The sequence below is a fragment of the Neodiprion lecontei genome, chromosome 1 (assembly GCF_021901455.1).
Source record: "Neodiprion lecontei isolate iyNeoLeco1 chromosome 1, iyNeoLeco1.1, whole genome shotgun sequence".
Lineage (NCBI taxonomy): Eukaryota > Metazoa > Arthropoda > Insecta > Hymenoptera > Diprionidae > Neodiprion > Neodiprion lecontei.
This window is the reverse complement of record NC_060260.1, coordinates 28642346-28666963: the sequence shown is the minus strand read 5'-3', so window position 1 is coordinate 28666963 and position 24618 is coordinate 28642346. Positions and strand designations below refer to the sequence as shown.

Below are 24618 nucleotides of genomic sequence, written 5' to 3'. Positions count from 1 at the left end.
TATACTTTGTTTATAATTATTACAATTTATAAAATAACCATCATCTATTTCATAAGAGATAAAAATACATCATTTGATTCGTTCAACAGTATTTCATGGAGCTTTCAGAATCTTCTGAGATGGATCCGTCTACTGGTTCATATTGCTTAACTTCCAGCCTTCGCTTCTTCACATAATGGTCGATTCTGTTTTCCAGGGGTTCTGAAAGATAATTGATAAATTATCGGTTTGTGCTGCAGGAGATTAGTTACAGAATCGTACTTCGTTTATTGTGAAATTGAGATATTTAAAGATATACACACCACAGGTTGTTCGTTGCAGCAGAGGTTGATAAACTTTTGATTTGACACCTGTCAATAGACAATCGCTTTGGAAATTTAGTTTTTCAGCATTTGTTAACTTCGCTTGCATGTCTGTTAGCATTTCTCTAGTCATTGCAGATCTGAAATTAATAGTTCAGGTGTAAGATTGGCAAATGGCTGATGAATACAACTGAATTTCAATATTTTATGCAACTTACTTGATGGTATTTAAAGCCCAATCTGATTGTAAGGTTTTTATGACTTGGGCTAATTCATCTTGATCAAATATCCATTCAGCGATTTCAAAATCAGTGCGGAACAAATTCAATGGTATTTCAGATGCCATGCTATACTGAGGTTTTCTGGGATACTTCTCTACATTCAGTAGTTCCAGAATTACTTCTGGCTTCTCTTTTCCTTGACCTACTAGCAGCAGAATTCCCATCAAGCATCGAATTTGATGCCACAGAAAAGCCTGGCCTGTCAGAGTCAGTTGGCACATGTCGTACCCTGGAATACTATTTTCAAATGATTGAACTGCCGTACTCGTAAAAATTTGACTACATTTAATCTTCTACAGATTTACCTGAGGTCTCTACCTGCTCAGAATCTTTAGAGTATAACGAAATTTCAGCGGCTGAAATAGCTCTTACAAAAGACACAACTCCGTTAGCAACATCCATCTTGCATATATTTCTAAAGTCATGGGTGCCAATGGTATATCTGACTGCTGTGTTCATATCATTTATGTTCAAATTGCCCCTTGGAAAAAAATATTTATATTGTCTTTGTTTGCAATTAAATCTTGCAGAAAAATCGGCAGCAGCTGGAGACCAGCAAACGCATCTAATGTTCTGTGGCAGTAGCCTATTTAATATTTTACAATATGGTAATTCTTCTTGTAGATTATTTTTATTTTCTTGACTTAATTTACTTCTCACATCCAATGAAATGACCTGAGAAAACGCACTAACACCCTTGTCTGTTCTACCACAACGATGGTAATTTGAGTCTTCTCGATTTTGTATTAAGCAACTTTTCTTCAATGCCGCAAACACATGCTGCTCAATTGTATTTATCGTGTCTTCCTGGGTGGCGAATCCTTGATAGTCCCAGCCCAGATAGTAGAATTTGAGAAGAATATGTCTTTTGTGACTTCTACAAAATGTTTTGTAGTTTACGTTTAGAAAAAACTAAAAAATTATCAGTACTAATCTACTGTCACCATAAAATGCGTACTCACTTGGAAAAGTCAAATCCCTTGCCGCTCTTAGGACAATTTGAATTTGGTATGTTATCATCGTGCATGTGTTTGGTGATTATATTTTTTAATTGTAAATTATGCGCTTCCAGCTGTAAGACTCTGTCTATTAACGCCTGAAACATGCCATTAATATAGGTTAGCATAGGTTATATTTTGTATGGCCCAGTATTACCCTGTTACCTCGTTGGAGAAAGTCTTCAATTCTTCTCTAGTAGAGAGTTTTTTGATTTTATTTTTAACCAACTTAACTTCAGTCATAATTATCAGCTGAGGATTGAATTGTAAAGTTGACAATGAAAATCTGCGGTCTTTCTTCTTGACTCAAACTAGAGCGCGAGAACCTGTAAAGGTGACAAGTACCACACTTGTCAAGAGGACAGTTAGAAATGCAGCAAATCTCTCTGTATGCACGAAATATGCCCAGGTATAATGAATTTTCGAATACAGAAAGGTAGAATTTCAAAATTTGTGATAGTTTTTTAATGCATACATGCAATATTTCCATATGTTTGAAAGTTTTCTAAATTGTGCATATACAGACACTCTTGTGACTAGGTCAGTTTTGACTCAACCATCTCGACAAATCCCAGCTCTTTGAAGTTTGTCTCTTTTTCGTATATTTCTAAGGGAACGGTAGGTACTTTGGGAATCCAATAATTCCTTAGTAATCGCAGATTTAAAGTGTATTTTGTTGTTACAGAAGTATAGTGTATGAAATAAAGATTACCTGTATAGTGTTATTTTTTCGAAATTTGTGATTCTTTGACGTAATATTGGGGTTAAAAGCAACGACCGTTTGTTGACGGTCCGGTAGAGAAAATGTGGTCTTGTATTGTTGAGATACTATAATTCAGATAATATTTCTTTTTAGTTGCTGTACGAACAAGCAACATGTCGATCCGCCCTGTCTACAGGCCAACCATTGTCAAGAAGAGGACGAAGAAGTTCATAAGGCATCAAAGTGATCGCTATGACAAGCTCAAGGTATCATAACCTCAATCTATATTGTTCTACTCAATTAAGCTACAGCTTAAGTCATGTCATTTTAAAAATGCAGCGAATGCGCTGATTTTTCTCGGCCCTAAGCACCCTCAATTCACGTAATCAATATTCAGTGTCTAAATTAAGGAACAGGCAACAATTTTATCATCCTTTATTCAATGCTAGCGTTACATCTGTTGGGAAAACGTTTTGAAATACTCTTGTTAATTATCCAAATTCTACAGACAAACCTGTCTCAGCCAACTTTTTTCTCCCAATCACTGATTGTTAAATGAATAATGTTTGTCGTGCCTTAATATATCCTTTTTTCCATTCAGCGTAACTGGCGTAAACCTAAAGGTATCGACAACAGAGTTCGCAGGCGTTTTAAGGGACAGTACCTTATGCCAAATATTGGTTACGGATCAAACAAGAAGACCCGTCATATGCTGCCTACTGGATTCCGCAAAGTCCTCGTTCACAACGTTAAGGTAACTCAACATGGCTTTTCAAACACAATTAAACAGTTTATAATTGAAGTTGTTTCAATCGTTTGTTAAATCATCTTTTTTTGTCCAACAACAATATACCAGCCATGTTACGTAGGTGTACCATGCAGGACATCAGATAGTAATTAGACTGGTGTGACTAATTTGTATGGTTTTTGAATTGGTTGTACTTTATATAAAGACATGAGTTTTATTTGTCTGGCAGGAGTTGGAAGTCCTGATGATGCAGAACCGCAAATTCTGCGCAGAAATAGCTCATGCTGTCAGTAGCAAGAAACGCAAAGCTATTGTTGAACGTGCACAACAACTCTCCATTCGCGTAACGAATGCCAATGCTCGTCTACGCTCTGAAGAGAATGAATAAATTTTAAAATCTTAACGAAAGGCCAATAAAAATTTGTAAAATACAAATCTAACGTGTATTATATCATTCAATGTTTACCTGCTGAGTGAGCTAGCTACTCATAGATCTAATATCTCTTGCATTAAGTTGTTCCCTTTAATTATAGCTCGAAGCAATGATCGCTGAAGTCGTTTGGCTATTCACTGATTCAAACAACCCACCCCATTTGAATTCAGACACCATATCAGGCTGTTCTTTAGGGTTTCTAAATATTTTCGAATCTACGATCTGCGATCGAACATCTGACTATAGGTATGCGTATGAATTCTCGAAGTTTGAATACTGAGAGCAGACAAGATTTTCGGAATTGTTATTTCGCAAGTAGAATTTGCATGGGATATGGTGAGTAAATGGAATTGGAACCCGACTACTCCACGTCATTTTAATAGTTACTAGCTGCAAAACCCTCGCTCGCTAAAGCTCGCTCGGCGTCGGTATGCCTATAATTATAGATGATTTTTGTGCTCGTTCGATCGCTATGTTCGATTGGATAAGCTTTACCGTCAGCGGTTTACCATATATTCGTAAAATAGTCAGATTTAACCGACTACCTGATAATCGCACTCGTATACATCGTAATATATAGTCTACGTAATAGTCTACCTGGTGAAACGCGAAAATTAGATAATGATGTAAATGGATATTCAATGTTGAGAAAATATACCATCATGATGTATATATTCGACTAGATAATTACCGTTATGCTGGTGCTCTTGCTAGGATCTGTAAATCGATTGGGTGAGTAACTAAAAAATTAATAGGTCATTAAATATTCGGATGACACAATGTCTCAATATACTTGAGAACCTATAACTGCACAATAAATTATATATATATATATATATATATACAATGTATATATATCGCGAATCACCTCAGTCTGTATGCCCTTAAAACAAAACAGGTGTATCGTTAGAGATTTTTCAACTTGTTAACACAGACGATGACGTTGGGGTGTACCAAAAGGGGACACGATGATTGTGATTATTCGTATTTATTTATCAATGTTCATAATTTATTCAGTAAGACATAATAAGTTCTCATACCTGGAGGCCAATCCTGAAAATCAAAATTCACCAGGTAGAAGACCTAAAGCCCAGGAACTAAGGAGCGCTCGTCCTGAAATTCGAGACTCACCAGGTAGACGACCTGGAGTCCAGGAACTAAAGAGCACTCATCCTGAAATTCGAAACTCACAGGTAAAGGATCTGAGGCGCCGGGACTACGGAACGCTCGTCCTGGAAGTTGAAATTCAGCAGGTAGAATACTTGGAGCCCAGGAACTACGGAGCGCCAGTTCTGAAAGACGAAATTCATCAGGTACACGACCTGGAGCCCAAAAACTACGGAGCGCCGGTCCTGAAAGTCGAAATTCAGCAGGTAGAATACCTGGAGCCCAGGAACTACGGAGCGCCACTCCTGAAAATCAAAACTCACCAGGTAGAATACCTGGAGCCCAGGAACTAAGGAGCGCTCGTTCTGAAATTCGAGACTCACTAGGTAAAGGATCTGAGGCGCCGGGACTACGGAGCGCTCGTCCTGGAAGTCGAAATTCAGCAGGTAGAATACCTGGAGCCCAGGAACTACGGAGCGCCAGTCCTGAAAGTCGACATTCACCAGGTACACGACTTGGAGCCCAAAAACTACGGAGCGCCGGTCCTGAAAGTCGAAATTCTCCAGGTAGAATACCTGGAGCCCAGGAACTACGGAGCGCCAATCCTGAAAATCAAAATTCACCAGTTAGAAGACCTAAAGCCCAGGAACTAAGGAGCGCTCGTCCTGAAATTCGAGACTCACCAGGTAAAGGATCTGAGGCGCCGGGACTACGGAGCGTTCGTCCTGGAAGCGGAAATTCACCAGGTAGAATACCTGGAGCCCAGGAACTACGGAGCGCCAGTCCTGAAAGTCGAAATTCACCAGGTACACGACTTGGAGCCCAAAAACTACGGAGCGCCGGTCCTGAAAGTCGAAATTCTCCAGGTAGAATACCTGGAGCCCAGGAACTACGGAGCGCCAATCCTGAAAATCAAAATTCACCAGGTAGAATACCTGGAGCCCAGGAACTAAGGAGCGCTCGTTCTGAAATTCGAGACTCACCAGGTAAAGGATCTGAGGCGCCGGGACGACGGAGCGCTCGTCCTGGAAGTCGAAATTCAGCAGGTACACGACTCGGAGCCCAAAAACTACGGACCGCCGGTCCTGAAAGTCGAAATTCTCCAGGTAGAATACCTGGAGCCCAGGAACTACGGAGCGCCAATCCTGAAAATCAAAATTGAACCGCAGTACCCGGAAGATGGAGGATCTGGTGCTCGAAATTAGCGGAGCGCGATTTTCGTACGTCTTCTCTACTGCGCGATTATTTCCGGACTGAGGAATTCTGCTGACTGTTATCGTGGTCGAATATATGTATAGGAGAAAAAAAAAATTTCTGTGACGTCAAAATGTAATCTCTGAACATCCGAACATCCGAAATTTGGATATCGAAATTTAATGCTATGTGTGACTATGTATGATGATGATAACAGCAGAAAGCATTCACAGTGTACAGAATCTATCTGTGCTTTTTACCACGCTTATAAATAGGAAAGAAAGTCGTCTTGGGGATATGTCGTGTTATTAGTGTAGAATGAATTTTACATTGCGACGACCTTAATGAAAGTTGAAACAGTTTCGATTTACGCATGACAAGTGTTACTATAGCTATTTATTCAGGGGAAGATAATGCATACCTGTTCGTTCACAGTGGTTCAGTTAGATCGTATACGCTCTATAGAGTGTAAAGCCGCACGGCCAACTGGGCAGATGTCCTTCAGACATTCTAGGAAACTTACTGGAGGGTCTTTACCAGTAAACTTGATCCATTAGCTTATATATTTGACCAGGATTCACGGTGCTAAGATATACTACATAGTAAGGAATTAACAAACGCTTGCAATATAAGCAACTGGTTGTGAATTTCGCCCTTTGTATCATACTACAATTAAACAGTTATTAGCGAAGTAAAGATATAACGTTTGAGTATCCGTGGCACAATTAATTACTATTTTGCTGCACGCCGAAGTCATGATAACAGTAAAAGAATAGAGCGATTTTTTAAATTCTTTTACAGAATATTTCTCTCATATACGTCTTTGTGACAAAATAAATTACCCAGCCGTTGTTTTTTGTACAATATTCTCGAAATTTTGTAATAAAAATGGTAACATTAGAAGCAAAAAAAATAAAGATCTCTTATCGAATGTCATTTGAGACTCATTAGCAAAACGAAAGAAATAAAAATGTTCCCACGAAATGTGTGCAGTCCATTTTGAAATTTGTTTAGTTTTTAACAATTCTTAACGATAGGTGAGATCTGTAAAGACGAACGGTGTATCCACTTCCATCGTGTGTTTAAAGACTTCCGAATGTGTTATTTAGCAAGTCTTCACCGTTGTATCCGTCCACTGTTTAGAATTTGTTTCCAACCCTCGACTTGATTCGATCCAAGGAAAGTCCGAGCTTGAAATTTATGTTAGAATATCGAGAAGTGTCCTCGATTCATTATGCCTGCAGTACCTATTTGTTTAACTGGCAAACCCGAGACCGCTAGAATGACCCTGCGGAGTTGAATGTCAACGCTGACACGAGGGGAATTTGTGACTACGCATCGCCGACTCAGAGAAATCGCAGGTTTTGCCAGTTAGTCGACAGAAAACTTTATACAACGTGGCGTGCAATTTTGATTTAAAAAATATTGCAGTTTCAATGAGTCAGATGAATTCTTCCGGACGGTTCCAATTGATAGGTTCTTGCGATTTCTTACCGCAAGCACAAGTCACGACTACTGTAATAGTGTCCTCACAGTGAATACGTAGCACTGTGTATGCAAAAAAAAAAGAAAAACTGCATTAAAAAGAGATACATAAAAAGTTCACTATTACAGGACTATTGGTAGCCGACACAAATAGACGTCGACTAACTATTCTATTATTGAGACTGGATAGTTATCCATGCGACTTGAATTTCGGAAGATTTATTATCAGCCCGTAATTTCTTCGCAACGTTTTACCTTGAAAAACTGCAATTCAAATTATTGCATAAAGTGATATTCTGCGACGATGTTAATATCTTAGGAAAATTTCTTCACGTGAAATCTGGTCGAATCGAAGTCTTTATAAACGTCTAAGGAACCAGAAGGGTGAGTTCGCGTGTCCTGCGTTAGCTGACCTAAGAGTATCGACCCTGCTTGACCATTGCTGCCAAGACGTGGCTACAAGGCAGTTGAGCACTTAACATTTGAAAGAAAACCACGTCGTTAAATGTGACCAGTTCGCGATTTGCACACGCGAAACAGATTTGAAATTGCCATTTTTGACCGCGGTGCGAATATTTGGAGCTAGGCAGAAAAATTGCGGTTTTTATAGCACCCGTAGTAACATTGTATAAAAAATATTCACCGAATTAAAAATGTATTTCAAAAAGTTATGGAACAGAATCGATCTTATCTCGTTGCCATTTACGATTTGTCCTACTTACAGGAACAAAGTGTTACCTGCCCCTACTTTAAGGACCGAGCCATGTTTTTGTACGTACCTATATGTTACATTTTTATACGTATTCAAGTCTTATCTCGATCCTCCGGTGCGTTTCACCGTAAAATTAGCATTTCTTATCACGAAACGTCCTTCGGTCTTGAACTCATTTCGAATACAGATCTGATTGAGTTGACAAGTTATGCGCATAATGTTTTGGATTGAAATATACCTTTTATAGAGTTTATTTTTTAGAATTGTGCACGATCCTTGATCCTATTTGGCTAAAACTCAAACTCAGGACAATAGAAAATTGTAACGTACCTCATTCTGTCCCTCCATAAATTTTTCCAGCCTGCCAGTCGCGAGTTGTAATGACTTTCTACGGCACACATGGCATCATGAGTTATACAGAATAGCAATTCCAGGGCTAGTAATGTGTATTAGAGACTATAAAAACTGTCTCTATCCGACAGTTTGAAATATACAGTACCTATTCGTTCTTGTCTGTTCCCAATATAGTTTGCAATTACTCACTCGAATTGATAAATTACGATGGCGACTGAAAATTGATTAAAATATAGTATAATCCGGTGGAAGCGTGACAGAAAAAACTAGGACACTGGTTTCATGTATAATATGACGTGTTTTCACTAACCCAAAACGATGAGTGAAAAAGGAATTGAACACTGGATCGTATCAAGCTCGTATAATTATGCTCCGCTACCAAAGTATGATCATCTTTTCAAAAATTGACATTATTATCGAAGCGCTTATAGAATATGAATAGTGAATGTGTGCAGTAACGACTATACTTCCTTACATTTTGTTGCATAATATTTCTTTGAAATGAGTAGTCGCGTATGATTTATCGTTATACGATATCATTAAAAGAGCAAGATTCTACAGTCAATTGAATACTATTCCGCGAAAGCTGGCGGAGTGAATGTTGTTCCGTTTCCTAGGTTGCACTCCTTCATGCAAGGATTCGCTCAACTGGCTACGCGAGCAAGTACAGTAATATCGTGTGCCTAAATCAACACTATGGGTTGGTGGCTGATTTATCGTTAGAAAAAATATGAATGATTGAGTCATGAAGTGTGTAAAAAAAAATACAGACATTCACATTTAACAACACTTGATTTTCCTCGGTTTTTCTCGATTCAGAGAGAGGATATATCTCACATTTGGAAAACTTGTTTTGGTCATTGCTAAATTCAAGCAACAAAATATAGCTCCGGAAGAATGAAAAATATGATTTTTTTCCAATAGTTTTATGGATAGAGCTGTTGCGGATTTGTCAAAGCGTAATAAAGCTTTTTCAAACCTTTGTCACGGAATTACATGACTCGTGACTCGTGCATCGCGAAACAAAAGATGAACAAGTTACTTGGTAATTTGGTGACGGGAACACGTTGTAAAGATGAAAAATCATTTCCGGATTAAAGCGGAATAAGTACAACGAATCGAATACAATAACGCGAAAATTGTCCGAATTCAACCCCAGAAATATAGTAATCATTTATCTCTGTTAAAGGAGGCAAATTACACCCCAATAAAAAACGGTAATTGTAGGTTCGTGTAATAGATCTTGCCGAAGATATGAATTACGTTAAAACCAAAGGTCACGGTCTTCTTCAGTTCCTCGGAACCTTCACTAAAGCCCTGACCTCATCCATGTGAACACGAGGAAAGTGTAGTGATAATACCAGACCCCGTGCGATGGTTAAATTTTGAATGATACGTTGGTAAAATTTTACGATTACATTGCCCGATGACCAAATGGTCGTTATATATTTGAACAATCCGAATAAATCGATACCGAAGTTAGGCACCACATGATCACGTACGTTTACATCCCCTTAAATAGGAAGTTTGCGGTATGAGTTGCAGCGGGTGAAATCGAGAACATGGATTGAACGGAATAGCCCATTTTTTCCACTATATCATCACTGCAATTTTCGATCTACCGAATAGTAAGAAGAAGGCGTGCTTTCTCGATCTTTACTTACACTCGGCAGCGGCAGCTATCCGATTAGAAAAGTGTCCTGAATTGACGTGAAATAAGGGATATTTCCTACTATGAGACAGACGAGTCATTTCATTGGAGATAGTGTCTCCGATCGATCGACGATACCACTTGTTAAACGGTACTGTTTCAATTGTGAAATTCATTCAACGCTTCTATTAGGCTACAATAAAAACTGTGCAGTCGATTGTTCATGGTTAATGCGCGTACCCGGTAATGTATAGGCACAGTCAGACACTGTTGGTTTCAACGAATGCATAATGCTGCGTTACTTTTTACACTGCAAATGTCTCACTACCTTATGTGTCTGTTAAACCTGGAGTCCAACTTTGAGGAATGGCTATAATAGATGGTGGTCACTTTAATCAACTTCGCATTGAAATGATATACGAGCAAAAGTATGATGGGTAAAAAGTTCTGCTAAAACTATTTTCACTGCAACGATATTTCCACTGTAACACCGGATTCCTTATAGCATAGAAGAGCGTTCTGACAATTGTTTTTCCTCGACGTTGAAACCACAGGGTGTAGATCCGTTTGGCGAAGCAGTCGTGTATGGAACTCCGGAGTGTTCGGACGTTGCCTACCTTGTTGTTTCTGCCCTACATAGTCCAACCAATAGTCGTCTATTTGTGCCGTGGTATAAAAAATTCACAATTTCAATCTGAACAAAGATACTTCTGCTTCCGACTATCCTTCGCTGCAACGTATTTCGAACACGTGTATACTCTTTCGAAACATGCGCTCCCATGAAAGTGAGAACGAAACCCTTTAATATCCGCAGGAAAAATATTACAAACAAAAGTACGTACATTTCACATTTTCATTTATATTCACGGGCCTTAATGCCAATTGTTTACTTCAACTTGTCGAGTATAATCATAAGATATCCGGAAGTCAAGTGACTGTACCTGTTACGTGAGCCGGCTTGTAACTTTCTAAACAAAATTTTAACCCGTCAACTACTAATTTTGGTGGTGCGATAAAATATTGTACAGTACAGTTTAAACGGGTAATGTGAAATAACCGCTGTTGTCAGAAGGTTAAAAACAAAGAATAACTAGAAAACAATAAGTTGTTTGGAGTAACCAACGGTCATTTCTCCGTATCACGTACTGATTTAAGTTTTGCAACCATTATTCTGAATGATTTAAATATTGTCAATTGTTCCATCCAAAATACGAGTTTTGCAACCATTTTCCACGATGTGTCATCTCTTTAGACTCGGTTTAAAATCAGCCTGTTAGTTTTAATCGTTTGTGGTTCCGTTGATGTAACAGGATGTCACTCAAATTTTTTTCGTACACTATTCAACGAAGCTTTGGAACAATGACACTCCTAGCACTGTCTGTAACTAAATAAATGCTTTCTCTTTTACTATTCTTTTTATCCTGCAGTATTGTTCGCAACTTTTATGAACCTGAACTGAATTTTCAAAATATCATCTCTGAGTAGATTTCTACGTGGTGATATTGATACGAGTCTACTCCTCGTTCGTTATCATACATCAATCGCACTATTCGGGTAATTAGAGATTAAATACGAGATCAAATCGATTGTTGTCTTTTGTCAGGCATGTAAAACCTAAACGCGTAGGTAAAAAACATTTTCCCGCAATGCTTGTAATCGTATAACCCCTCGCATTACTTCCGGCCTGACACCTTCCCCTAAATGTTCACGGTACATAAACCATGCCAGTCTATTCCTACTGATCAATAATTGTGAATTATGCACTCCGAACTTTCTTTCCGTGACAACACGTTCCCTCGAATTCAAAACTATCCCAAATTTTACCCTAGCCTCGTTCTGTTTACACCGGAAGATTTTACTCTCGAGGTACGTCTTAACGTGTATCGGTAGATTGTAAAAATCGTTCGATATTACTTCTTTACAGTTACATCATAGATGATTATAATTCGTTGGCTGTATTATAAGTGTATGTGCGTCACACACGTCCATTCTTACTGAATTAGTACTGCAAATTATTATACCCGCTGACTTTGACTTGGGGTTTGCTGGGTCCTCGTGAACTAAACTGAGTAAAATTACCCCCCCCGACAATCGACCAGGTCGACTTCCTGTCGTGCGAGTTTGCACTTCGGTTTTCTTACGATTCGCAAGCCGTTTCCCGGCCAGTCTTGTAACCTGCGGCGCCGCGTGCCAGTGGAGCTTCCGTTAATTACAATAATAATTCTGCTTCTCTTGAGAAGCGATTACAGGCGTAAACCTGATACTGTCATCTTTGCACCCAGTGAAACACTTTGGTTAGATTTTTACAGTCGAGTATACGGTGAACAGAAATTGACGAGAATTTTCTGTTTCCATTATATTTAGCCACGGCTAAAAAGAAATATCGCACCAAAGACAGGGAGCAGCTGAATTGTGCATCATCGGCTCACACGCCTTCCCACATTTAATCATCGATATTTAGAATATTTAATTCTGACCTGGGTAGGTATCTGCAATCCAATATAATTCAGACTTAAATTTGTATGCAAAACAGGCACATTCGTTTAGTATTGACAGTGATTGATTAGCTTGGAAAGCAGATCAAGTGTTACCGAAAAATTTTACGCAAGAATAGTACATGCTCGATAAGAAATTTGTGTAGCGTCGGTGTCGATGAACACAAGTTTTCAAAGAAATCATACTTGCAGCATAATTGAGAATCAGATGTACTTGTACAGCTGGTACATGCAAAGCCGTTCGGTTCAGTGACCACAGAATATAGACTCAAAACACGATTGGGTTCCTGTAACGCATTGTGTTTTTGCCTCCGCGTAGTGTCCGGATAATTACACAAGGATAGGTAATAGAGCTGACAAACAGGATACACTACTTCCGTGGGGTGGCAGTTTTTTTTTTCGCAATTTCAAGGCATAATCGGACCTTCAGGATCACTCGAATCCGTTCCACACAACAGAGACAAAGTGATCTCTACTCGTGATACGCTTGTCCACAAACTTATTCATACAAATATACTTCCACAGAAGTATTGCGGTAGGCCGTATAATTTATACTAATTCGAAAAAGTGTTTTTACGATTTACTTTCAGAGTATGGCGTCATCGTTATTGGTAATCGGTACTATTTTACTCGGTAAGCAATTGCGTTGTTCCACTCTATTTTATAATTGTAAGATGTGACATCACCTATATCAGCTTTTGGTACTTTGAACAGGAACCACATATTGGAATACGGTGAACGGACAAACTTGTTCGCGAGAGGATCATCAGAGATGTGTATCGTTGGCAGATCCGCTGCTGAAAGATCCTCATCTAATATTTCCAGACAACATGCAGGACATTGATTTGGTTTGCAGGTATTTACTTGGCGCCTGAGGAACTAATACATGTTGTAATTTTCTATCAACACTCTAATCGTCGCGTGTCCGCAGAAGAATTATGGTCGATGTGCGATGCAAATATCGCAAGAGTGATCGAAGCGGAAGCTGATATCAGAGCTTGCACGTTGAATGATGTATTTTGGAATACGTTGGTTGTAAATAAATTGATATAAAGAATGCACGGTGGTTGGGTGCGAATCACGCCGCACAAAGCTTTCGTTGTTCTCTTGATATTGAAACGGATGTGCACAGACCACGACGCGTTCGATTGTGGTCATAATTCGGGATTTCATCAAGGTTATCTCTCGGAAACCATCTATCATTGTAACACCAGACATTAATGCATTCGAATTGATGGAATATTTCACGAATTCCTGCTATTGTGAATTTAATTTATACGTATAACATAAGAGTGAGGTCTGTGTTATCTAATCCGCGATCTGTCGTTGTTAAACTACCAGACTGTGACACACGCTTATTAGTTTTGATCATGAAGTGAAATGCCATAGCTGTCGATTTGAACATAGATTATTAAAATTAGAATAAACTTATACCAATAATATGTAGCGTTTTACGAGATACTTGCAAAAATGTAGAAGGAATTAATTTGAAGGAAAATCTTTCGAAGCTATTGAAATTCCAATTATATATATACCTGCGGTAAGTTTTTAAATAATTTTCACTAAACACACTGGATTAAATTTGTGTTATCTCTCTTATTTACGGCAACGCGTGTAAAACCACTATTTTAAAAATAAAACAGACACATTATTCACCTGAAACATCACATCTATAGGTATGTATATGATTAATCGTGCGTAGAAATCTACGCAGAGTTTAAAGTTCAAGGGCAGAAGAGTGACGAACTTTTTCTTTACTTTCAATCTGTGTAGAACGTGGGCGAGTTTTGTCGACTGCATACGTCGATATATTGAAAATTGTTTCACGGAACAGAGGAAAGAAGAATTCAACTCGGCGGTTCAGCTACCAATCGCTTCCGTTCATCAAATGTGTTCGGTGTCTACTTACCAAGCCGGTGAGTTTTCTTTTTGTTTCTTCTTATCACGATGAACATAACAATAACGATTGATTATTAACACACAGAGGTTCTGGTGAACTTTTTGCGTCCAACCGTCTGGGTACTTGATACTGAACACTTTCAAGTCATGTTTTTGAGTCTGAAAAGGATTGTTCAATTGAATAATCGACGTATAGACTACTTGGTACAAATTAAATGCTGAATTATTAACGCTTATCTAACTTTCTTTCAGAATACTTGCAGCACGCGACGTGCATAAAAGCAACGGTTACTGAAACCGAACATTGCGGCATGCAGTACGCTGCTTTGGTGGATGAAGTATCCAGGGGTGAAGTCGCCCGGATCAGTTTGTGCTGGTAAGAAAGGTCAAAGCTCCGTTACATTGTTTTCATTCGCAGTCACATCGCAGCAATTGTCAAGTGGTGGAAATCCTTATGTGGAAATCCACCACCGTCGTGTTTTAATGAAACGAGAAGGAGTTCCAAAGTGTGTTCAATATTATTTTCTCGATATGACGATCTACTTGACAGTTTATGAAGCAATATTTTTTTTTTTCACTCGTACGCTTGTGCGACTGAGTTGCGTGATTTTAGTTTGCAAAAGAAGAGGACATTCACCCTGAAATTAAGCAGCTACTATATTTTCTCTTCCAGTAGTGACTGCGGAATATTATAATTGAAAAAATTTCTTGATATATTATACCACAGTTGTATAAAATGTAATAATAACCTGACCTTCACTGAATCACGCAAACGGTTAACAGAGGTTCACCATGTGAGACATACATTTACACATTCTTTTCACTACCATCTATAACGTGGACTAAACTATTTCGCGTGAAACAAAAATTCGTTAAAACTTTGTAAATTATTGAACTTACATTGGATCAATAGGTTCTGCATGTTGAATCTTTGTCCAAATTTTTTAACGTCTGATTTCCTTTAAGAATAGTAGCGTCCATACCATGATTCAATATTTTTGTAGTTCACATCATCGTTTCCGGTCCTGCGTCATTTCGGAAGCACGTCGTCGTTGTGATGGTGGCCAAGCCGAAGGTGGAGCAGCCAGGTTTTCAGCGGAAGTTCTCGACAAGGCTCTGAAATTTTTGCAAGATCAGTGTGTGAATTACATGTAAGTTTCGTTCAGTTCAATTGCTCAAACTGTTCCACAATTGAGTGATGCCATCAACTTCTCTGTCGTTAACTCGTGTTCCTTTTATTTACAGACCAAACAGCGGGGATTGTCCGGTTCCGACGACCGAGAATGTCATGTCTGTGAGTCCTTTGGGGGAGAGTCGTCCCAGTCACGGCATGCCTGGTACATTGGGAACCAGAAGTCGACCGTATCACAGGACCCAAACACCTGAAATGATTTCAGGACAAGCCACCACCACAGTGTACGATGCGAGTGCCAACACAGCTTACCCCAGCGGATTTCGAAGTACCGGCCGATCGCTGAATCCTCCGACTGGTAAATGTTTGATCGATCGATTCTCCGTTTACTCCGGTTCTTGCCACATTAAGCGATATAATGTATGAATAACTGGTACGTTCTATGTTTAGTGGCGAACACTGAAAGAAGCGATTCTTGGTCTCCGTCAACGTGGATGTCGGCGATAAACGTGAACAAAAACAGTGTCAGTTTGAGCAACAACGTAATTCCGAGTAAAGTGGGGACCGATATGGAGGGCGAAGACGTCGCACAAGTGGAAACCAGCACGTTTCCAAATTATGCTAAAACTCAGCCGCAGGACGAACAAGGTAAATCAATGCAAATCACGTAACAACGAATATATTTCGAGAGCTGAATAGCTTCTGACAACTGATCAAATTTTCATATCTTTTCTCTCAGCCGTTGTTGTAACGCAAAGACCATCCACCTACGGAAGAGGGATGTTGTGGACGTCACCGGCGACAGAGGCGCAACCGGAAATACCGGCTTGGGCCACCAGCACTTGGCTTGTTTCCAATCAGGTAAATGTGACATCGATTCGTTCCAAAAGTTTTCACAAACTGGTGCCCAGTATTCTCGTTAACGCTCGTAATTATCAATTTTCACATTTTTCATCGTCAGAAATTGAGGAATTTCATATTTTAAACACTTATTGGCAAGAGTGAATGTTATTGAATCTCAACAGATACCCGTGACTGATGACACCTGGTATCCAGCAGCAGGTAGTTACGGTGGAAATCATATAGACGAACCCAATCAGCAAGGCTTGACAAACGCGCAAAACGGATTGTCAAACAAGTACGCCACAATGATCTGTATGATCGGTATCGCTTACATACTGTAAGCGATCAGTTACCTATTAGAAGATCATTAATGATAATAAGATATACATAACATATCTAATAATATACCGTATTGTATCGATGATACAAGCTACTCCTGGACACAAGTCAAGTTCAGCTCGAGGAGTCATTTGGATGATTTTTTTTATTGAAGGCTGAGTGCAAATGGACCTGAAAAAATAAGTTTTGCCAGAGCTTTTATAAAAATTATTACAAAGATTTTAGAATAAAGATTCAATCTTTGCATCGTTAAATTCGTGGACAAAGATTCTGAGTTTCGATCCTATTTATATTCGGCATGAAATTATAGCTTGTTATACGTTATATACTCAGCGCAATACGGTCATAGAATTAGGTTAGTCACGTATTGTAATAGATCAGGTGCTACAAGTAATAGTTTCCTTCCACTGCTGTTATCATATCGAGTTATACGTATAATTCGAGTGTAGAATATTGTCATTGGTAAATTGAAATGGAAGTGTACGACAAAAATTTAAGTGTAAAAATTTTCCCGGCATGATCTAACGTCCCCGAGGATATCATTCTTTCTTTATCAATCCTGTTATACCTACGATAAATCATGTAGTGATTCTTCTCGATGAACGCTTCCTGAATCACTTTTCTTCATTCCACGATCAAAATGAAATATACGAACTTTATTTCATCTTCAAATTGTAGTGTAACCAAAGAGTATACTGCTATTTAAAGAATGCAGATAATAATGTTAATATTTACTGACATTTCCAATAGTGCTGTTCATGCATTTAACTTGCGTGAGATGTCATTTATGAAATTTTTCATTTTCAATTACTCGGCGTTTAAAAAAATTTTAGTCTTGGTTTTAGGTTATTAGGCCGTACGAATCCAAGATATGCTCCGTGAAATATAAATATCTCTGTTACAAATTGACATACTTGTCTTTAAATGTTCGTTACGCATTATAATAAGCAATATACATGAAATATATATATATATACATATATGTATATGAAAATAATTCCGTTTAGTAGAATAATATTACACTAGTCAATGACCAAGGTAGAAAATGAATACATATATGTACATAATACGATGATGTACCAAGTAATTTGTATGGTGCTTGAAGTCCGCAACAAATATTCACAAATGCAAATATAAATTATGTACGAATTCAGTTTCTTCACTACCGAATAATATTTTTTCATCAAACAATTCTCTCGTAAGTTAGTTTTTAATTTAATTTAAATTATATAATGTTGTTTTCGCAATTAGGCGAAACAGAATAAATTAAGTAGAAGTAATCCACACATTGAGATTTATCTTCTCACCCTGATCAACTCGTGTAATAGTTAAGGATGTTGGATGAATTACATTTTTTTGTACAGTACATAAGTAAAAAAAAACAAACAACCTTCTCGTAACGTAATGCAGTATCAGAATTGAAACCATTGTACTAATAATATGTAAGAGAAGATATTTATTGTCACATATTCCATCATCTGTCAACATTTCCACACAATACTCACAAAAAACGGAAATCAAAAAAATTTTTTCCAAGAAGCATTTGACGATAAGAAGGTATCCTGATCAAAACCAAACTCAAAGCCGTCACGGCTTAGCTTACAATACATTGTGTCGTGCGTATAATATTTCGGATATAAAAACCTAACGATTTCCACAAATCTAATAGTGCGTTCAAAAAATTACGATTATCAAATTAACATCTTTATTATTATTATATCTATTGCCACCGATATTGCTAATGTAACCTTTGTTAGTGTTATTATTATTGTTATTATTATTATTATTACTTTTTTAATGATCGTAGGCGTTGCTTCAACTCTCCCTCATTTTCCCTATATCTCTAAACAGTTTTTAACCATGAGGTAGGCCTCGGTTCATCACGTTTCATGCGCATAACAATGTCCTAAATCATGTTACTCTAGCTCGATGATAATCAATACTGACCAGTTTCAAAGTCGTTCGTTATTGAACGGTTAGAACCAATTAAGAATGAATCTGTGGTACCTGGAACCTATATTACAATTAAATAGCCGAGGTAAGTCAGATAAGCAAGGAGCTAGATGGGTGTAAACGATCGTATTGCATTTGTGAATCCCGTACAAAAAGCATAAACATCATTAGACAATTAGAAAACTATTATTCTTTGGGTACCTTTAGTGTACTGAGCCAGAGTTATCTAGATCTATATGAACTGACGGACTTTTTTTCGTATTTACGGAACGCGTCGCTTTCTGCGATGGCAATTTGTAACGGGATGGAGTTGGCGATCCGTTGCCGTCCCGCGGGCTTCCGGTTATATTTTCAAAATCCCAGCTTGTAAAGTGTTCGTCGAAGAGGTTGTCGAGTTTTTGCGACAATGCTTCGACGCGCGCCATGCGATCGGCATCGTTCTACGATCGCATCAAGGAATGATCATTAAATCGTCTACGGAAATTATTTTCGAATTCAACGAACCTTGTGATACATCCTCGAGTTGAAGATGATTCTTCTGAAATCTCGAATGACGTGTTCCACCTTATGATAGATTTTGTTTTTAAGCTTGTAGCCGATTGTTTCGAGGAACATGGGACTCTTTATGACCTTGTAATAATCTTCGCTCTGTGCCGAGAAAATAACATAAGAAAGATACAATTGAAACCAAGTATGACCAGCAAGATGCAAATTTGGTCGTTAAGGCATTATAATCACAAACCGATTCTCTCGAAGAGCGCATCGGCAGCGAATTTGACGGAGGATACTTGAAAATTTCAGCCTCTTCCATCTGCCAGACCGTGTCGTGAATCGCCTCTAGCTTTCTCGATGCAAGTGGACTTAGACTTTGTCTTCTTCGGGAGCTGTACCAAACCGACCAGCCACGATCTCCACCTTTGTTCTTTCCATTCTCTCCAGAATTTACGGATACCGCGTCTTTTTTCTTCGAGTGTCCTTTGACCACGGGCAATCGGGGAATTTCATCCTTAGGTAATTTTATCTTGACGCAACTATCCTCGCTCGGAGCTAAATCCGTATCCTTCGCGACTCCCTTTCCGACTGATTTTCGCGATTTGTACGACAGCGACGAACGCTCGCTTTCTTTGCGCTGACATTTCCGAGTCGACATGATATTTCCGGTTCCCGAAGTGTTCGCCAGTGTAGCTTTCTGAGGTCGCGATCGGCACGACTCTTTTGTGCCGTTACCAGAGACACAGCGTCGCACCGTCTCCGAGTATGTCGCCCTGGCAATCCCTTCAGCCAAGTCCGTAGTCTGGTCTTCGTCTCTAGGTTCTCGACTGCGACTCAAACTAGTGTCAAGCTTTTTCCCCGAGTTCCCTCGGACCAGTTCATCCTCGTGTATAGAGCTGTTGAAAGACTCTGAACTGTCCAAGTCGGGTTCTTGCCTCTGTTTGATACTAGCATTATTCAGAGTTCTGATCAACCAAGAGTCCGTCTTGATATTAGTTTTACTCATCTTGGTGTCCTCGGATTGTAAGCCGGAAGTGGACAACTTGCACGTTGACCCCGAGTCATCCTCCGAAGCCTCATAGCTGGAGGCTCCACCGTCTTGACACTTTGGTCTTGGGCTCATTCGGGCGGGGGTTTCTTTGACCTCACTTGCGCCCATTTCACCCTCCTTCACAGCCAGAGCTTCCAGCAGTATCTCGGCAGAAGCACAAGCTGCCTTCCATGTAACGTCCTGAGAGAAATCATGCGACGAAGAAGAATTTACCCGGCGTAAGATCCGAGGGGAATTGTCTAGCGAAAGTGAAGATGGCGGGAGGGCCGGCACAGCTTGGAACTGAAGTCGTTGGGTGGATGCGGAATTATTTTGGGTTATGTTACCGCTAGGATTTCTCAGAACTGGTGGATTTTCCACGCGTTTATTTGGACGTCGTTGGTGTCGTTTTTTCGGGACATTGTAGCTTCCTGGTTTCATGTACACCCTCACATCTTCCGAGCTGTCGTACTCCTCGATTTGCTGAACATTGCTTCGATTGTTGATCAGGTTGCAGGCGTTCCAGGGAGCGCTTTGGATGCTCTGCATGTTCTGCAGAGTCTTCAGTTGCCGGTTAGGGTCCATTTGAAGTTGCCTGGTCATGTCAATGGTGCTCCGTGACAGGTCCTGAGAATGGGGTGACTTGTAATTCTCTGAGAGACGATTTTCAGAATTTCCCGTCGAGCTTGCAGACAGTATTGGATTCGAAGTTCGCATGCTAGCAAACCAAGCTGACAAACTGGCTGCCATTTCCTCGGGTCCTTTGCTCAGAGTCGCGCTTGGTTCAATCTGACTCAGCAGGGTCATTTTGTTTCTAGGCACTGTAGCCAATTCTAAATGATCGGTTGACGATTTTCCTAAGCAAATTGTGCCGACGCCGCTTCCTGATTTGGCTAAATAATTTTGATCCATGCACTTTAAAGATTTACTCCGGTGGTCGTTATCCCTGTGAAACTTTCTATTAAAACTGGACTCTCCTAGTATAGTCGGTCTACCGATATAAGCTGGTTCGGCTACCGAAGTGGCATTACGAAACACTGCCTCAGGATCTTGCGTGTATAGCCTTGTTGTACCGCCTGTATCATACGCTGTGTCAGATGTCTTCGTTGAATACATCGATACAAGTCCCGTGGATGAATTCGCCTTATAAACCGGTTCCATTTCGCCAGTAGATTTTATTCTGAAAAGAAAATCCGTCTTCCTCCTGGAATCAGCGTTCATGTTCCATTGTTTAACGGTGTCAGAGTTGCTTTCCACAACTTTATTCCTCAGGTCGACAAATTCCGCATTCAGAGACTGTCGCGAGGTGCCTTTTCCCGAAGATGAATTTATTTTTGACCGAAATTTGCATCCACCAAGACCCGCTTCGCTGTTTGTAAGAGTAACATCTGGTACCGACTTTGTACCTTCCGTAGCCGAGACCAAGCTCTCAGTTAGTGTCCACTTACTGCGCGGTTTTGTCTCTTTTAGTCCTTGTTGAGTGTTGAAGTAACGAAAATTCTGTACTCCAGCGGGTTGCGGAGTGTAGTGTACAGCATAAGCCGACTCTTGTGGTTGTTGAAAAGGGAACGCTGAAGATAGGATGTTATTATCCGTACGATGTTGACAGCTGGCAGTATTTACAGCGGGACAGAAAACATCGGAATTGGTGTACAAGGAAACGTCTCCTGGGAAAGAACCGTTCTGTGTTTCGAACTGTGAGCCAGACGTCGGATTGAAATTCGATTTACTAGCTTCGTCGAGTTTAAGAAAGGTCTGAACCACGTTTCTGAGCAGCTCGTAAGTGCTTCCTTCCCAGCCTTGAAAGCATCTAGTAAGTTCATCGTCAATTTTGTCCGTTAAATTGGGATAGTGCTGCTTGTTCAAATAATTATCCAGAATGAGCCAACCATTGGTTACTCGTAGCAGAGCGCTTATGAGGTCATGCACAAATTTTCCGTCGCCTGCAAAGACGGGGAAACAGGTGGAGGACTTTGTAATAGCGGTCCTCGTTGCTGAGGAGATATTCGACAGCCAGGTCTGCTTCGGATTTTGGTATTTAACCGAATTCAATATTGACTCGGCCTCACTACAGCCCCAATACGCAGTCTTGCGTATCAATTCGGGCAGTTGCTGAGCGAAGACCTGATTCGGTTGAGTCTGAGTACCCACAGTTCGAGAACCACCATCTCCGTTAAGGGAGTAGTCGATCCCCAAGTCAGCGAACCAGCTTCCTTTGTTCCCCACGTTGTCTCCGGCCCCGTTGAAGTAGCTCGTTTCTGATTTCCGGATCTCGTCCTTTCCGCAGACACCTCCAAGATCGTTCGACGAAGCGGTATTGCAGAGAGCGGACACCATCTTTTCCGCCTCGATGGTGAAGTCAAAGCTGATCGAGGAGTCGTCGGAGTAACGGTCCTGGGCTTGCTTCAGCGGCGTCGGGACACTTAGCTTCGGAAACGAAGTGTCTTGCGGGCTCTTGCAGGCATCAAATGCGACATTGTTGGAGGAAAGAGCAGGCACAGTGATGCTGGTAGCTGCGGCGGCAGAGGAAGAAGAGCAGTTGGTGGTAGGAGTAAGCGATGGTGGCCACTCGTTTTGCAGCTGAGGAATCGTGGGAATTTTCGGATCTGCCGTACTGCCTGGATGTTTATTCCTCAAGTATTTTGCCGACGTTGATACATCAAGCACTGAGGTAGTCGCATGTTTCTCTCGCGGTGGCGGACCGAAGACTAAGCCGACGGGGGCGGTTTGAAATAACTGTGTCGACTGGACTGGGACGGGTGCGGGAATCTGGTTATTTGGGAACGCGGTTACAGTGTACGGAGCGATATTTGGCAGCTGAAATCCAGAGGTCGAGTTAACATTCTGGAGGCTGCAAGTGTTAGTGGCCGAGATGTTGTAGTATGAGTTGTGCTGCGGAGCAGTCTGCCGATCCTGGACAAGGCAGAAAGTTTGAACTTCGGGTGGTTTGAAGTACGGTGGAGGTACAAGGGCAACGCTTGAGTTGTTGTAGTGCTCGGCTGGGAACTGGCCGTGAGCGAAAGCTGACGAAGAGACTAGGAACGAGGAAGTTGATACCGGCGTTCCGGTTTGCGTCTGATCGTACACCACCAACGATTTTCCAGCGTAGGATGGATGCGCAGACTGACCGGGCTGGCCGTGGCAGTACTGGCTTCTCGGGGGCTTATTGTTAGATTTTCCGTGCCATTTCGTGCTCTTACCTGAAACATTTCGCATGAATGCCACATCGCTGTTCAACCGTTTTCAACTAGCTAACCTTGGGCCTGCTGTGGTACCGATACCGGCGTACTCGTACCTCGCTGAGTGTTTGAAGGGTAAACACAGGGGGGGTGCAGAGCTGCGGTGCAAGGCTGCAATGCTGTTATCGGTCCGTAGATGATGTGTTGCTGTTGTTGTTGGGGAAGTGGAAGTGCTAACGATGGTGACGGCGATGGTGAAGGACACGGCGAAGGTGCTACGGTTGGAGATGGAGCCAAGGAGTGAACTGATGATCGGCTGGATCGCGGGGCAGTTGGATGCATGGTCCTCCACCCTGTAGGTGGGGCTGCAGGGTGAAGTGTCCTTAGATTGGTCCCTGGACTGCCGATCACTGCTTCCGGGCCAGAAACTGACTCGAAGTTTGACTGTAACATTGTCAAGAGTAACGATATAACACCATGTTATATCGGTGGGTGCGCTTCGAATCGTCGAGAAATGGCTAAACGGAAGGAGGTGGAAGGATAGGGAAAAAATCTGTCAATACCGCGTCTCCCTTCAGCCAAATTGTAAGCACCGAACTCCTAGTCTGAAGGTAATATGAGTTACGTTAGGAATAAATGGATTGTTCACGAATTAGCAATTGCAGTTGCAGCACTTATTATACCTTGCACTTTCGATCGGAAGGAATCTGGGATTAACCGGCATTTGGCCCCGAGGGTCGCACATAAATTATTAGATCCATGAAATAGTAGACTTTAAGCATGGCATTGTGTTTAGACTAACCTCACTCTAAATGATGGATTGAAAATTGGCCATAACGTTGCTGGCTTGCCACGTACCTGTTTTATAAGTCCTTTCCAGTTCGAAAGACGGCGGGCATCAAAGTATACTGAATACTTTAAACCGTGACGCCATTCTACCCGCTGTTCGCGTCATATGTAATACAAGAGTTAGCCCTAACAAAAAGAAACTTAAGAAAAAGGAGAACGGAAAATATGATAGACGTTAGGGCGATGGCGAAATCTAGAACTGATGAAAATTCTATTCTTTTGGTTCGGCCCTCAAACTGTTGGATGTATAATGAACATGCGAATCGTTCTTTGAACACGCAACAGATTCAATTAAATTACATGAATTGAACTGAAAGTGTGAGGTTCGCAAAAAATAAAGTATTATGTCAAGCAAATGGCAGACTACTGAAATGGGGAAACAAATTTCTTAATAACAACGAAAAATGTGAGTTACCAAAAGTGATATTCTTTTTTTGAA

The 24618-nt window shown here is 40.5% G+C and overlaps 5 protein-coding genes across 9 annotated transcripts; 2 read left to right on the top strand and 3 right to left on the bottom strand.

Moving 5' to 3' along the window:
• Window positions 1-19: 19 nt before the first annotated feature.
• LOC107223355 (tRNA pseudouridine(38/39) synthase) lies at window positions 20-2439 on the bottom strand. Its single transcript, XM_015663017.2, has 6 exons — window positions 1747-2439; window positions 1546-1679; window positions 889-1460; window positions 521-812; window positions 303-442; window positions 20-201 (listed from the first exon to the last, which is right to left on the bottom strand). The coding sequence occupies exons 1-6, from the start codon at window positions 1822-1824 to the stop codon at window positions 83-85; spliced, it is 1335 nt and encodes a 444-aa protein (XP_015518503.1). The 5' UTR covers window positions 1825-2439; the 3' UTR covers window positions 20-82.
• Window positions 2132-3467, top strand: LOC107223373 (60S ribosomal protein L32). 2 transcript variants are annotated; one of them, XM_015663034.2, is made up of 4 exons: window positions 2132-2199; window positions 2438-2550; window positions 2886-3038; window positions 3262-3467. In XM_015663034.2, exons 2-4 carry the CDS (start codon window positions 2458-2460, stop codon window positions 3418-3420), a joined length of 405 nt encoding a protein of 134 aa, XP_015518520.1. In that variant the 5' UTR covers window positions 2132-2199; window positions 2438-2457; the 3' UTR covers window positions 3421-3467. The 2 variants fall into 2 exon arrangements, with proteins under 2 accessions (XP_015518520.1, XP_046585727.1); XM_046729771.1 differs by lacking the exon at window positions 2132-2199 and having other exon boundaries at window positions 2419-2550.
• Window positions 3468-4437: 970 nt separating this feature from the next.
• LOC124292614 lies at window positions 4438-10227 on the bottom strand. Its single transcript, XM_046729764.1, has 7 exons — window positions 10209-10227; window positions 8463-8531; window positions 8294-8351; window positions 5556-5657; window positions 5256-5477; window positions 4956-5177; window positions 4438-4877 (listed from the first exon to the last, which is right to left on the bottom strand). The coding sequence occupies exons 3-7, from the start codon at window positions 8309-8311 to the stop codon at window positions 4653-4655; spliced, it is 789 nt and encodes a 262-aa protein (XP_046585720.1). The 5' UTR covers window positions 8312-8351; window positions 8463-8531; window positions 10209-10227; the 3' UTR covers window positions 4438-4652.
• Window positions 10228-10536: 309 nt separating this feature from the next.
• On the top strand, window positions 10537-17825 carry LOC107223364. 2 transcript variants are annotated; one of them, XM_046729761.1, is made up of 11 exons: window positions 10537-10802; window positions 12333-12449; window positions 13054-13096; window positions 13178-13319; window positions 14237-14379; window positions 14615-14738; window positions 15367-15513; window positions 15608-15852; window positions 15945-16142; window positions 16234-16355; window positions 16520-17825. In XM_046729761.1, the coding sequence occupies exons 3-11, from the start codon at window positions 13057-13059 to the stop codon at window positions 16676-16678; spliced, it is 1320 nt and encodes a 439-aa protein (XP_046585717.1). In that variant the 5' UTR covers window positions 10537-10802; window positions 12333-12449; window positions 13054-13056; the 3' UTR covers window positions 16679-17825. The 2 variants fall into 2 exon arrangements, with proteins under 2 accessions (XP_046585717.1, XP_015518510.2); XM_015663024.2 differs by lacking the exon at window positions 12333-12449.
• On the bottom strand, window positions 16832-24442 carry LOC107223366. 3 transcript variants are annotated; one of them, XM_046729757.1, is made up of 5 exons: window positions 24189-24442; window positions 23408-23774; window positions 19372-23351; window positions 19134-19277; window positions 16832-19069 (listed from the first exon to the last, which is right to left on the bottom strand). In XM_046729757.1, exons 2-5 carry the CDS (start codon window positions 23670-23672, stop codon window positions 18833-18835), a joined length of 4626 nt encoding a protein of 1541 aa, XP_046585713.1. In that variant the 5' UTR covers window positions 23673-23774; window positions 24189-24442; the 3' UTR covers window positions 16832-18832. The 3 variants fall into 3 exon arrangements, with proteins under 3 accessions (XP_046585713.1, XP_046585712.1, XP_015518513.2); XM_046729756.1 differs by having other exon boundaries at window positions 23408-24442; XM_015663027.2 differs by having other exon boundaries at window positions 23447-24442.
• Window positions 24443-24618: the final 176 nt, after the last annotated feature.